General features: G+C 37.8%; 1 protein-coding gene across 1 annotated transcript; it reads right to left on the bottom strand.

The window, feature by feature from the left end:
• Positions 1-6,519: 6,519 nt before the first annotated feature.
• On the bottom strand, positions 6,520-14,187 carry LOC103706599 (basic helix-loop-helix (bHLH) DNA-binding superfamily protein). Its single transcript, XM_008790748.5, has 7 exons — positions 12,026-14,187; positions 11,691-11,918; positions 11,510-11,575; positions 11,356-11,424; positions 11,077-11,148; positions 10,702-10,896; positions 6,520-7,090 (listed from the first exon to the last, which is right to left on the bottom strand). The coding sequence occupies exons 1-7, from the start codon at positions 12,830-12,832 to the stop codon at positions 6,974-6,976; spliced, it is 1,554 nt and encodes a 517-aa protein (XP_008788970.3). The 5' UTR covers positions 12,833-14,187; the 3' UTR covers positions 6,520-6,973.
• Between the last annotated feature and the right edge of the window lie 1,603 nt (positions 14,188-15,790).

Consider the following 15,790-nt stretch of genomic DNA (forward strand, 5'->3'; position numbering starts at 1 on the left):
ATGGGTGACTTCTACTTTGTTGTTGGCGCATAATGGAAATAAGAAGAATGAAAACAATGCATGGTATCTTGATACCGGTGCAAGCAACCACATCACGGGGAAGAAGGAATTATTTGTTGACTTGGATGAAAGTATGCAAGACTATATTCCTTTTGGTGACAACTTTAAAATTTCGGTGCAAGGCAAAGGTACTATTCTCATCAAACTCAACAATGGAAATCATGATTTTATTTCCAATGTCTATTATGTTCCAAATTTGCACAGAAATTTTTGGAGCTTGGGTCAACTTTTGGAGAAAAATTATAGTGTTAATATGAAAAACCGCTCTCTTACATTGTGGGATAGTCATTGTAATTTAATTACTCATGTAAAAATGTCACATGGTAGAATGTTTTCTTTGCATATTCAACATGATGTACTAAAATGCCTTAGCTCCATTACACATGACGATTTTTGGTTGCGGTATTTGAGATTTGGGCATCTTAACTTTGGAGGCTTGAAGCTCTTGGCTACAAAGAATATGGTGAAGGGGTTACTACTCATTGAACATCCACATCAAGTATGTGAAGGGTGCATTTTTGGCAAGCATAAAAGATCAAGAATCACTAAAAAAATGAGATGGAGAGCATCAAAACCATTAAATCTTATGCCCACCGATATTTGCAGCCCTTTGAAGCCTATGTCAAATGGCAAGAATCGGTACTTTCTTATTTTTATTGATGATTTTAGCCGAAAGACTTGGATCTATTTCTTGAAAAGAAAATTCGATGCATTGGATAATTTCAAAGAGTTTAAAGCTTTTGTTGAGAAATAAAGTGGTTACCAATTGAAGGTTTTGAGATTCGATAGAGGTGAAGAGTATACTTTCGATCTCTTTGAAGATTAATGTATGAATAATGGGATTATGCATCGAGTGACTCCATCCTACACGCCTCAACTTAATGGTGTTGCTGAAAGGAAGAATCGAACAATCTTGAACAGGACAAGGAGTATGTTAAAAAAAAAAGAATGCCTAGAGAATTTTGGGCCAAAGCAGTTGCATGTGCCGTCTACTTACTGAATAGATGCCCTACAAAGAGTGTTCATTTAAAGACACTGGAAGAAGCTTGGAGCTCTTTCAAGCCAAATGTCTCTTATTTTAGAAATTTTTGGATGCATTGCATATGCTAAAATTTTGGAGGTTAGAAGGATAAAGCTTGGTGATAAGGGTGAAAAATGCATCTTTCTTGGTTATGGTGGGCAAGCAATGGGCTACAAGTTGTACAATTCAATTACAAAAAATGTGTTCATGAATCGAGATGTTGTGTTTGAAGAAGAAAGCATGTAGGATTGGAACCACAATGAGACTATTTTAGTTGAGCTACAAGTTGAACAAGACGAAGTGACAAGACAAGTTGAGAATGAGCCACAATCACCTCTTCAAGGGTCCCCTTCTTCATCATCATCCTCATCATTGGGGGAAAGTTCTAATGAAATACCGCTCGAAATAAAAAACTTGACAGAAGTTTATAAAGCTACAAAAAATCAAGATGGTAATCTAAATTTGTATTGTTTTTTTTATAGATTGTGATCCTATATGCTTTGAAAAGGCCATTCAAGAAGATAAGTGGAAGAAAGCAATGGATAAAGAGATCAAGGCAATTGAGAAGAATGATACTTGGGCTTTGACAAGCTTACCACAAAAAAAAATATCAATTGGTGTGAAGTGGGTGTACAAGACAAAGAAAGATGTAAAAGAAAAAGTTCAAAGATACAAAGCAAGGTTGGTAGCAAAAGGTTATAAGCAACAACCTGGAGTTGATTTCGGTGAAGTATTTGCTCCCATTGCTCAGTTAGAGACTATTAGATTGGTTCTTTCTTTGGCCGCTCAACACAAATGGAAAATCTATCAACTTGACGTAAAATCGGCTTTCTTGAATGGCTTTCTTGAAGAGGAGATTTATGTAGAATAACCTTTGGGATATGTTAATGTAGGTCATGAAGACAAAGTGTACAAATTGAGGAAGGCTCTTTATGGGTTGAAGCAAGCATCGAGAGCATGGAATACAAGAATTGACAAGTATTTTTTTTATGACAATGGCTTTGAGAAATGTCCTTATGAGCATTCTTTGTATAAAAAGGTAACTACTAATGCAGATGTATTGATTGTGTGTTATATGTTGGTGACTTGATTTTCACCGATAAAAATCCAATTTTGTTCAATAAATTCAAGACAAGCATGATCCAAGAATTTGAAATGACAGATATTGGCTTGATGGCTCATTTTCTTGGTATTGAAGTGGTGCAAATGGAAGATGGAACTTTTACCTCTCAAAGTGGTTATGTTTGATTCTCAAGAGGTTTGGAATGGAGTCTTGCAATTCGGTTAATACCCCCTTGAATGTGGCTTGGAGTTGAGAAAGAGTATTGAAAGTGGCAATATTGATTCTACTTACTTCAAAAGCTTGGTTGGAAGCCTCCGATATCTCACTTGCATAAGACTGGATATTCTTTACGGTGTTGGGTTGATTAGTAGATATATGGAAAAACCGGATTACTCACATCTCAATGTCGCCAAGAGAATCCTATGCTATATCAAAGGTACACTCAATGATGGTTTATTCTACTCTCATTTATACGATTTTAGACTTGTGTGTTTATTCCGATAGTGATTGGAGTAGAGATTTGGATGAAAAGAAGAGCACCACTGGCTATATCTTCTTTATGGAAAATAGTGTATTTACTTGGTTCTCCAAGAAGCAACCAATTGTAACTTTGTCAACTTTTGAGGTGGAGTATGTGGTAGCAAATTCTATCATTTGTCATTCTATTTGGTTGAGAAATTTGTTAAACTATTTGAGTTTTTCTCAAGAAAGTGCCATGGTGATTTTTGTTGATAATTGATAGGTAATTGCTTTGGCTAAGAATCCAGTATTTCATGAGAGAAGCAAGCATATTGACACTTGCTATCATTTTATCTAAGAGTATGTGAAGGAGAAAAGAGTGAAATTGGTGCATTGCAGGTCTCAAGACCAAGTGGTGGACATCTTCACCAAACCATTGAAGCATGATGTGTTTAGAAGGTTGAAGAACATGTTGGGCATGAAGATTTTTAGAAATTGGGTTTAAGGAAGGATGTTGAAAATGTAAACCTGATTTAATGGGTTTTTTTTTTTGACTTTTTTGCTTTATGGCATCCTATGTAATTTTTTGGTTTCTTAGTGTATTTAATAGTTTCTTTGTTTAAGTCCCACTTTATGTATATAAAAAAAGGAAAAACCATCCTATGGGTTTTATGGTATGAGGGTGTGTCTTTTAAGTTCCTCTTTGAAAAGAAGAAAAGGGTGGTGAGAGCTTGGTAGGAGAAATCTCTCGAACAGATTTTGTGTTAAAAGGAAGAAGACTACAAGAAGAAAAGACATTTTCTTAGTTGCTAATTTTCTGCATATTTGTAAGTTATATTTTTAGTTTTTTATAGTTGAAATGAAGAATTTTTTAAAGTGGATTTAAGCCTATCTTGTGCCCCATTATTCAGCTCTATTTTTCATTGTTATTTGATGCCATTTGCATATTATTAGCATCTATTTTGCTCCAACAAATTGGTATCGGAGATTGGTGTGGTGATTTGGTGGTTGCTTTGTGCTTGGCTTGCATCTAGGGTTTGAAATTCTTCGAAGGAAAATTTGGTCGAATGCTTCTTCAATAAATGTTATTCTTGTACGGTAGCTTTGACTTCTATTAATTGGTTTCTCCACAACGTCACTTGTATTAATTAGGTTGCTTGCTTTCAAAATTTAAATTCAAGTGGTTATCTCCCTTGGTTTATGATTACCAATACTTCTAGACCTTAAAACACATCTGAATAAAGGTTGGTAGTGGTTTATGCAAAAGCCAGCATCAGGTTGTATCATCTTGCTTCCATCTTACTACTTTACCCTTTCTTTCACTATTATATTGTGCTTTTACCTTATTTTATGATAAAGAACTCCCTGTGAGATATTTCATTCTATCAAAGCTTGGAAGTGTGGCAGCGCATCTTTGTCATTTCGTATATAGCAATTTTACTAGGTTACCACCCAAAGCATTTCATTGTGCTGATTCATGCTCTCATTTACGCCATGCAGACTGAATGGTCAGGAGGACAAGGGGAATCAGTACAGAAAAGTTCAATGAGGTAAGGTTGAGATAAATCTAGAATTGTTGATTAGTTTCTGTATCCTATAACTTCGATCTCAAAGTAGGTATTTCTTCCATGTTGTTAAGCCCTTCATTTTAAGCCTACAATCTTTTAGGGCATTTTTATTTATAAAATGGCCTTAGAACTTGGATCAACCTCTTTGAGGTAAATTTCTATGATAATTTGATAAGGTCTTCTCCCTATTTATCTGGTTCTGTCCTACTCGTCATTGTTGTCATTATAATCACTATAATCATCATTACCGACCGAAGAAATTAAACCAACTGCCAATCACCCCTTATTTTTTACAAGAATTTAAATGCCAATAATTTTCTAATCCAGATGCGCAAATGGCTCAGACTGTGGTTTGTCCTACACTTGAGGATTTTGAATCATACAACTTCTGATTCTTTTGTCTAGTCTTCTAAAGTTCATTTTATGTCAACTAAAGAAGTTGCTAAATAACACTGTAGAATCCTTCAGTCTCTGATTTGTAAGGCCTGCACTGGTCATGAGAAAATCTTATTTGATTGCATAATATTGAATTTTGACGAGCACATATAAATCAAGATCAAAGCTCAGTAAGGTGATCTTTGTGCTAGCATTAGGAGGATTAAAAGGATTTAGATGACAAATCATTTGATTGAGGTCAACAGTTATATCTGGCACATTTTCTTGCCATTTTATCTACAGATCCTCTTTTGAATTGCATTATTGGGACCAGTTGATTTCATCCACCAAATAAATAGAGGCGCTCTCATTTTATCTAGAAAAAACATATGCATTAAATGGTAAGCAAAGTATAATTTTTCCTGGTGACACAGGGAGAGGGAGAGCATATATAGAAATACATGTATATATTTCTTTTTTTTTTTCATTTATTTATTAACTTACGCCTACTTGTGGGGCATTCCGTGGCATGCTATGTGAGGACCTGTGCGGGTATGTATTTAATCCCATATTGATTATTTGCTGCAAAGATCTTGGATACTTATACAGGACTAAGAAATCTAAAAAGAAATCTGCTAGCTAGCTTTTTTGGATGAGATCTATAGACTATGGGGTGCTGCAACACAGGCCTATTGGGGTGGACCATGGGTGATCATAGTGCTTGTGATTATATTTGAACAGATTTGAATCCTTAACTTGATGAGGACGTTAAGATTTATATAGGGAAAGTATGTGAGGACTTATGCGGGAATGTGTTTAGTCCCACATCGGCTTTGTACTGGATAGATCTTGGGTACTTATATAGGGCCAAGGAACTCAAAAATATCTTTTAGCTAGCCTTTTTAGATGAGGTTATTAAAAGATGTTTCCATAAAATTTATTTCCTATGAGGTTGATGGCTTGATTCCCACATGCATTTATATTAATTATCTTTGGTCACAATAAAATAAGTCGACAGGTCCCGCTGCATTTTTGCATCTGAGGCGATCAGACTAAAGCAATACATTTGATTGCTCATGAGTTACTGAAAAACTACAGAGTTTGTAGTAGAGTTAAATTTTTGCCGGAGAATAGCTTCAAATAATTTGCAATAACATGCCAACAACTAAATTGCTTAACTTCATTCACTCAAGAGCCATCATCACAATCCTCCTGTGTCTTTATTAGGCTCAGATGGCAGTATTCCTTTCTTGTTTGTGGAAAATTGTTAAAACACCTGCAGATTTATCTAAGGATGTCACATGTTGGCGCAGAAAGAGCCAGTTATAGTTCACAATATTAATTCAACATCAGATAATGGTCTCCAAATCATTAACCTTCATGGCCTTTTAAAACCTAGAACACCAGAACTGGTTTTAAATCTCACCTTATTATAAAGAATTTCTTGAGATGCAATTTCCAGTTTCAAGTAAATATAATACCTATCTTGCAACAGAAAAAGGCCTTTTTATCTTGAATGTTTTGGACATTAGCAAATTGCACATGGAAAAGATTCTTCACTAATTCTATTTTAATATTTAGGAAAAAAAATCCAAAGGATAATTTTCTGCTTCCTGTTACAGAGATGTTCAGAAGTACCAAAAACTAATCAATTATCTGCTACCTGACTACAACAGTGAAGAACATGTAGGGCCTCTGCCTGCACCTTCATCACAGATTATATGCTGTTAGGTACAATTTGTTCCTTAAGAGAGAACAGATCATTATCATATGCATATGCTGTGATATGACTCCAGAGATAAATTTACATCACGAGTACCTGATTTTATTTTGAATGATAAAAAAAAAAAAAAAACAGAAGATAAGAATAATAGAGAAGGGGGAAATTGAAGACAGCATCTGTTTCCCATTATCTTGAACAAAACAGAAACTAGTTTTCTGCTGCAAAGTTAAAGAAGCCTTAGTCATCCAGCTTAAGCGAATATGTGACTCTATCATTACTCATTCCCAAGCTTTTGGCAAGAACTTATATATCCACAAAAATATGCTTCCTCTTTTACACTAATTTCTGAAGAATGAGCTAATGTACTTCAGGAATGCAGTAAAGCCTTGCAGAGAACAACCCCGAAAAAGTGCTATACAACAAGCAATAATAGTTATGCTCTGGAATTATATCTGGAATTATATTGCTTTTTTTTTCTGTGATGCTGGAATTACATTTCTCAGAGAGAGAGAATAAAATTGGATCTTCCACTGGAAGTATCAGAATTGTATAACCCGCATCTTTGAAGTGAGCAAGCTTTGTTATTTTCTTGAAAGAGCAGATGCAAACAAGCTCGAGATATGATCAAAGCTTAACTTTCGTATGATCTGACAGCATCTAATAAGAAACTTTTTATCTATCAGGACATGAACAGGTTGGTGGCATCACATGGTGTATCGTTGGCGAGGTTTATCATTTAACTCGTGGGTGTTGAGAGGGGGATTAGTACCAAAATTCATTTGCATGACATTGTGGAGCTCCTCGTCCCATGCATTAGGTATCTGAAATTAATTCAAATCCAAGCACTATTAATATGAATTGCCCACTAAGAGAAAACAAAACATCATTCAGTTTAAAGCATCAAAGTCCTTGCAATGCAACAATGTTAGTGCAATTAAGTGTACTTATGCTTTGATTAGAAACATAACTAGATTTACAAGGGATAAACGTAAACCGGTAAGTTTGTCATATTCATCAAACCAGAAGCATGAGAGCTCAGCATCTAAATGGGAAAATCCCAACTGACCTCATGACTTTGGTATCTGGCATAGATTGTTTAGTGGCAACTTTAACATAAGGTACTTGTTTGACCCTGGCATTTGGAAAGTAGAAAAGAGAAATGGTTGGTCACTTGATCTAATAAATTGTGGCGGTCCCATAAGACATGATTACAAACTTGCAGAAAGCAGTAGCATGTGCTTCTGATTTATTAAGGCTGAAAGATTTACTGGTTGTTTGATGATTAGATCAGCTTCTGAAACAAAATAGTTCTACTGATACAGGTTTATTTTGTAGGAGGGGAAAAGGTTTCTTGGAGCTCCCATGGCATGGAACAGGAAAATGGTAAAAAGCTGAAAGAGTTATCAAAGAAGCAGAATATCATGGGGCTAAAAAAGTCCTTGAAAAAACCTGTTGAGAATTAGCAATGTAACCTCTCCACAATTTTCAGTAAGTATGATGCAATATTAGATTTAATTAAACACTCACATTCACATTGTGAAGGCCCGCATGGGCCCGGTCCATTTGACCGGCTCAAGCTTGGCCCGAGGGGGGGCTGGGTGGTGCGAACTGCGCTCGCCCTGCATATCAGATTCTTCCTCCTCTCCATCCAGAGATCTCAGCCGGGATGAGGAGTCCTAGGGTTGCGGGGACCCTAAGGGCTCCTCTATAAGAGTGAGCCCCCCACCACCGTTGAGTGTCATAGCCCTTTCTCGCTCTTTTCTCCCTTCAAACTCACAGCATTCCGTCATTGGGCTTGCCGAAAATCGGGGCTGTCGGACGTCGCCGGAGCTGAGGTAATGTCCTAGCCTTCTTCCCCCTTTCCTTTTTCTTCTTCTTCCGACGACTAGGATTCATGGCTGCCGGCCAAGAAATCGGCCGAAAACCGCTCGGGAAAAAGGATCCCCTATTTTGCTCTATTTCACCTCATTCTTCTTTTTTCCGACCACCATCACTGTCGGTGTTTGCCGCCGAGGGCCTCGGCCCCTTCCTTGCATCGGCCCCAAGTCGGAGCCGGAACTCCAACCGCTGGCAAGTAGGCTGGGATCTGAGGAAGACCGAGCTAATAAATCCTCTTCTCAGCCCTATTTTTAGTTTGATTTATGGATGGTCGACTGTCGTAACCGGCCGCCCTCTGCCTCATGTCTCCAATGCCTATTGCCACCCACTGGACCTCGACCGTGACAGTCACTTTGAACCACCCACTTGCTTCCAAGAAAGAAGAAGAAAGAAAGAAGAAAGAAAGAAGAGAAGAAGAAGAGAAGGAGAGAGAGAGAGAGCCATCCCTCTCTTATTTCTCTCTTATTTTCTCTCTCTTCCTTCTCTCTCATCTCCCTATTTTTCTCTCTAAGAAGACCCATGGACCTATGAACCGAGTCCTATCTCCCTATCCTATAGACTCGGGTGGATCCCTGCAAAGAGGCTTTGAATTGCCTTGGTGCCTGGCTGCCTACTGAATCGATCACTCCAGCCTTGTTAAATATCTCTAGAATTCATTGACGATGAACCCTGTCAAACGACCTTCTCCCTGATTGAGTCCATACCCCATAATTTATTGATCGAGTTACTTAGACTTGACCTGCCTGGAGTCGTTGAACAATGTCACCCGATCAGCGTTCTTTTTTTTTTATTGTTTTAATTCGATTAAAATCATTCAACAAAAATTAATTTTATTTTAAATATTTTTAAATAGGCGTAGTAGATTTGCTTAGTGAAGTTTAACGGTCCAAGATGGTAAAAGTAAGTAAATCTTATACTTCTTATTGTTTTTCAAATTATTATGTTTTTTCTGCATAAGATTTGTTTGTAGAAATCTTATATTTTTTCTTAAAATTATGAATCAGTATATGTGTTATGAAAATCATACTTTATTATAAAAGTTTCATGAATGCTTTGATGAAAATAGCTTTGCTATGAAACATGAATCTGATCATGCCATTTAGTGTTTTTCATCTATTTATATATATATTTTAAGAAAAAGATATAAATATTCGAAAGGCTCTCAGATAACTACGTATGATCCCTAGTATTGGAAAGATTGACACCCGGAGCTAGCATTCATACGAGCACGGGCCCGCCAGTGGGTATAAAGTTGGCATATAAAACAAAAATCGTTATCGATTACGAATGTGGGCCTTGTCACGGGTATAAAGTGACCATAGCTCGAATATTTGTGAGTAATATTCTGAACTATGATATAGCTAGATGACAGAAGGATGATTTATGAATCTATTTGCAAAATGAACTTGGAATCATGTTTATAAAATATGAATGATTTATGCATGCATGATTAACTTTATGACTTGTTTTAATATACTATACTATGAAATGCTTTATTTTGTAATATCTGTTATTTTTCTTAAATGATACATTGATATGAAAAAACTTATGCTTGATCCGGTAAGGTAGAGTAAGCTTTACTTACTGAGCTATGTCGCTCATATATCTCTATTTTTATTTTTCTCTCCCTAGATGAATAAGGTTGATAGGAAGGAAGGATGGCACAGGTTTGGAGTTCATGCTAGAAAGCTTGGTGATTTTGTAGAAGAATTTTAGCATTTTAATTGACTATAAAATTTGTAGTTAATGATTTGGTTTGGTATTTATGTTTGGATTTAGATGCTCTGATTCAATATTGGTTGCATTTAATGGACAATAAAAGTGGACTTTTATTTATTATATTTTGTTTGAGATGAATTTGGAAGTTAAATGAAGAGTTTGGCTTGGTGTTATCGTGGGTTGTACCCCTCGATAGCACAGCTATATCATGCTTCGGATCTAGGGCATGACACACATAGCAAAAATAGAATTGCCCAATAAATGAGTTATGATATCTCCTGACCAAGACTTGAGAGTGGCATGCTTTGCATTCATATTAAAAAGCTAGAAGTGGACACTAAGCAAAAGAGGCTTCGAGCATGGGAGTTCTGTTGTGAAACATTCGAATTTGGAAAACACCCTATTCGGTCATTCAGGCTAAACGGATCAAGATCACCACTCTGCACCACCATCTACACCTCTCAAGTCTCAAATGCTTTAGGCAAATGCATGCTATACTCATGGCAAACAGTCTAGGCAGGTCAAAATATTAAGACAACTAATTTGTCTTCAAATTATTTGCAGCAGCTTTATAGCGCACAATCTCTCCCAAGTCTAATAAATTCTATATTCATAATTTTCTTCTTTTCCATCATTCAACTCATTTACTTGGTTAACTCTTGGAGAACCATTCCCTATTATGATCCTACATGAGATACTGACTGCGATATTTCGGGTCCATGCAAAATTTCGAACAGCATTATGGTCCACCTAAATTCATCACTAGTTTCTGAAATACAAAATAATATGACTTACTAAAAACATAGTGGAGAAATGCAAAGATAAGTAATAAAACCTGAGGCATAGGTTCTTTGTGTCCATTCATGGAAGTAAGCTGAGCGTTTATTGCTCTTCGAAGTGCATCTGAATGGTTCACAATGCCAGACATCCCCACCTGAACAAGACCCTGAGGGGATGGATGTAGTTGAGGATGAATCACATCTGGCGAGAAACCAATGGCAGATGAAGGACCATCTCTGAATTGATGAAGCTGTCATGAGAAATTAAGATGTCATAACCCAACTAAACTGAGAGGCCATCAATTAGTAATCAATGGCATTGTTGTATCAGAAAAATATACAGAAACATATATACTGCCGATCCAATCTAAGAATTCTTTGAAGCAAACAAGCCCAAGATACAAATCTAATTAGCCTAAGATGTAACGTACATCTTTAGAAAGAAGTCCTTCTATATTGAAGTCCACCTTTGGATTGACAGCAGCAAGCTTCATTGACAGAAACTGGCAGAGATAAAAGAACAATGAAAATAGTGTTTTATTTCTCCTATGAGTAGTTTATCTTATAGCAAATTGTAAGAAAATAAAAAACTAAGTAAAGGCAAAGAAGAACATATTCGCTAACCATGAATTCAAGCTTAATGTTCTCATGTTCGAAGAATGAATGAATCATAGTAGTTAATCTATGACAAACATAAGTATGAAGCATACCTCAACCTGCCGTTGTAGAGACTGAACATAGTTGATGATCTCATCCAGCATGACTGCTTTTCCTGTGACCTGCATTCGCATGTTGAGAAAAAAAAATGAGATTGTAAAACAGGCTTTGTAGATCCAACCCCAAAGGCCATTCCCAGGAACCTACTTTACTGCAACCAGGAACAAGTTCTTGAAGAAACTTCATTCGTTCGCTAATTTTTTCCCTCCTCACCTGCAACTCATGTCCATCCATGTAATTTCGATAAGCTTCTAACTCTAAAGAACCAGACCTGGAAAAACCTTAATTCAGGTATAAATGAGAATTCCTAAGGGTGGCAGAACCTTACTCTTTCTGCAAGACTGTGGCTATTAGTTGCCTGGCCACGCCGTGCTCGCACATGAACATAATCCTCCTTGGATGCATCTGAGCTATCTTTGGCTTGCTTCCCATTAGGCCTGATAGTTGCAATGGTTGAGCTATTTTGTTCTGCTCTCTGTTTAGTGTCCACACTATCCATTGTGTTTTCAACAGACTGCTGCGGGCCGCCGCCTCCTACTTGGTCTGATTCCATATCCTACCATGTAAAATTTATAGACCTGTGAAATATGATCGACTGCAGTTGACGAAAACAAAGCAATACAACAAATCAAAAGTATTTCTGAAGCACTGGATACCATCTACCTGACTGGGCCTTATCCTCTTCTTAGCAGCAAGTCCTGTGGAAGAAGAATCCCCAGCTGCACTAGCCAAATTAGGTGCCTCTTCTTGACCACCTCCACTGAACTCAGGCTCACCTGACTCATTGCTCGAGACACCGGCACCATGTGAGGTCCCCTTATCTCTCTGCTCCTTCATTGGACTTCTGCTGCTGGATCCATGATCAATCGGCAATGAGGCATCCATATGAGCTTCTGTTGTGTTCATTTCACTCTTCTGAATCTGAGCTCCCGGGACACCTTTTGGAGTATTAGAATAGGAACTCAAGGACTCAGGTGTACTGAAAGGATTCATCATGCTGCCTAAATTACCACCATCGAAGCATGAAAACCTTGCAGCACGCTCGATGAAAGCAGAATCGGTCGGAAAATGAGAGACTCTTGGAGGGAGAACCCCAGTGCCGGTCTGTAAGAAAATTCCACTTCCTTTCGATGAACAATCTGAAGGATTCCAGCCTATGTCAAGCCTCAAAGGCCTGGGAACTGGTTTTCCAATGGGCATGCTATTGGAGGCAGCCGTGCTGCTCTGGACATTATTACCACAGAAGCCTAAGCTCTGTGCATGGACAGAAGGAATCCAAAGGCTAGGAGAAAAGCATTCCACCATGGAAACTGATGGACACTGGGAGGAACCCATAGGGGGAGCCGAGACCAATGCCATTGATGGGTTGCCGATTTGCCAGTCGGCCGACATACCCGAACTATGGTAGTTGGGATGATCCTCGGTCTTCTCCAACCCAAATTTATCCTTCTCATTGATATCCATCTCCATGGCACTCTCCACAACAAGAAGATCAGTGAAGTTACAAGCAAAAAGGATCTACTGTTCAATCTGATCTCAGCATCCTTAGTTTAATCTAAATACCTTCTTGCAAGCCTCAACCCAGCTAAAACACCCAAATAATTAACCAGTAGAACTCATCTAAAATTTACCAAGATCAATGGGCGATGCCGAATGGCTTGGGGCAAAGGTTCAAGCAAACAGATGGGGAACACAAGCCCATTTCCAAGCAACAGCTCCTATCAATGGACTTGTTAAATAGTAGAAGTCGCCCACTTTAAAGATCAGAAACTTCTGATTTATAAAAGATCACCTAATCCATATAAAAGTTTAAGAACGACTTGCAAAATCCAATTCACCAAACCCACCAATTATAGCATAGAAACCAGAAAAGGCACAAGACACACTTCAACTACAAGCCACTGAATCCAGATATCACTATACCAAAGAAAAAAAAAAGGGAAAGGAAAGCCAAACATGGAAATATTTCCCAAGACCTAAAGGATTGATACTAGTGATACAAATTTAAAAAAAAAAAAATACTGAGAGTAGCTAATATTATAAACTTTTGTTCCCTTACCCATAAAGAATAGAGCAGACAACATTAAATGCCATGAATCTAAACAAAAAAATAGACTAATGACCACGCATATAGCACACTAATCAAATAGCTCAACAGAGAGAAATCTCAGCCATATCAGATATGAAAAGGCAAAGCAATCAGAGAATCCTCATCCCTCAGAAACCACAGAAAAAGTTGAGCACACATTGGTTTCAGAGATCACTGCAACAGAAGCCAACCATTCATGACACAATCCCCTGTCCTCTTCTCTCCCGATGCGTTGGAGCTCTCCAGGCAACAAACCAACCACACCCACTCCGCCCCTTGAGTCAGTGCAAAGGGAACCCAACCACAGCTAAAAGTGGAAAAAGGAAAGTTACCAACTCCAGGTTCCTTTCTCCTTTTATCACCCTGCTCTCAATTGAAGCCTTTCCCTCATTGAAACCATTACAAACTGAGACCTTCTCCTCTTTGGGCTTTGCTCCCACTGTCCTCTACTGCTCAGTGTTCACTCTCTGCAGAGTGATACTGCCATGTTCAAGGCCCCCAGAAACAGAGAACTGATATTGAGAGAGATAAAGGGGAGATGCAGGTCCCTTATCTGTTCGTGTTTATAGAGAGAGAGAGAGAGAGATCTATGAGCAAAGATTGCTTGCATTTATACCCGCGCCTACAAGAAAGAGAGGGGCAATTGAATGATTAACCACCGCCACTGCTGCTGAGAAACAGTACAAAAAAAGGGAACACACTCCAAGCCCCCTCTCTCACCTCCCCCTACTTCTTTATTCCAATGGAAACATATTTTATGAAGCTCATTTTAGCTTTCCTTTAAGCAAGTTTTTAATAGTGCTGCTTAGTTTTGGCTCTTTACTTAACATCTAACAAGCTTTGAGCTAGCAACCTGACATTGCCAGCCCTCTCGATATTATTATATTTAATCATTTCAATGGAGTGTCAGAACCACCTATGTACACTACAAAAGCAATAATTCATACTTAAAATTATTATTTGACTCTTTTAAAACAATATGAAGACCACCTGTTTGTGACCCAATGCCCTTTGTAATTTGAACATCTAAGATGAAGATGAACTATCTTGTTCGAGCGAAGATGATGATGAATTAGCATGCGACTTGACATTTCATTCCAAATTCAGATGCTATGGGGGCTGCAATTATCTAAATCAGCTAGGCTTTTTTTTAATTAAAAAAAAAAAACTCAACAGCAAAACATAGATATCGACAATAATCTAGTCTGCTATCAAGTTTTTTAGCGGTTATAGAAGACATCTGAGATTGAGCCTCTCCTTCATTGAGATTTGAAGGGTTCAAGGTTTAGTGGAAGCTACCTCTACTATAAAACATGTTTAAACAAAGCAGAAATCATCTTTAGCCGAACTCAGAGGTTCATCTCAAGATAACTCCCTAATTACACATGCTTTCAACCTATCAATCAACAATCTAATTATCTTCTCTATAAGTAAGCATGTCAGGAAAAAAATTTAGCAAGAACATGACAGTTGATGAATTGTTGATGGATTTCTTTCAAGCTTCAACCTAGAGTCCTTCCATCACAAGTTCAAGAGCAACTCTATTCCTTCTCATTAGTACCATAGAGGAAGGCAAATCCAATCTCTTGCCAAGCAATGAATGCTCCTATGGCCAATCCAATCCAGCATTAGCACTCTATTCATCATATGCATTGACCCATAGAAATGAGCTGAGATGATTGGCATGATACATTGCCATATAGTGCATGCAATGTGGGATATAATTTCTTCAACATTAGGAATGGAAAATTGTAACTCGAGCCTTAACTAATTCATGGTTTGATAGGAGAAATTATAGCAAAAGAAAAGATTAAAGAATAGTTTTGGACGGTCCGGCAAATGGTTATCTTTTTGAAAAGGCGAGAAACAATAGAATTGGGGATGCGTGCGAGGCAGCGTAACGGAGTTTCCATTTTATAATGTCGGGCGGAAGTATTTTAAAGGCGATGGGGGTCGTTTTGGTCAAGATTCGGAAGATCTGGGGACTTCTCTCGTTAGATTTTCTCGTATCCCGGGAGTATCCCACCAGCCATACGATATATACACAACCAGAGAGAGAGAGAGAGAGAGAGAGAGAGAGAGAGAGAGGAGGAGGATTATACCGAGCGTGGGATACCATGATCGGACGGCTGTGATTGACGTTGCCCATCTGCCCGGGATACCAGAGAAGGGACCGTTTTCTTCTTCCTTGTGGCTTGCATTCAGCTAGAGTTGCCGCTTGGCTTATAATTACCTACGCTTTGGTTGTAATCCACATAAAAAATAATAGTATATATCTTTGTTTTCCAAATCATGTTAAAATTTTATTATTCATATAATATAATGAGTATTTTTAATTT

The sequence above is a fragment of the Phoenix dactylifera genome, chromosome 2, assembly GCF_051530095.1.
Source record: "Phoenix dactylifera cultivar Ajwa chromosome 2, Ajwa_hap1_PhDact_Kaust_v1.1, whole genome shotgun sequence".
NCBI classification, from domain to species: Eukaryota; Viridiplantae; Streptophyta; class Magnoliopsida; order Arecales; family Arecaceae; genus Phoenix; species Phoenix dactylifera.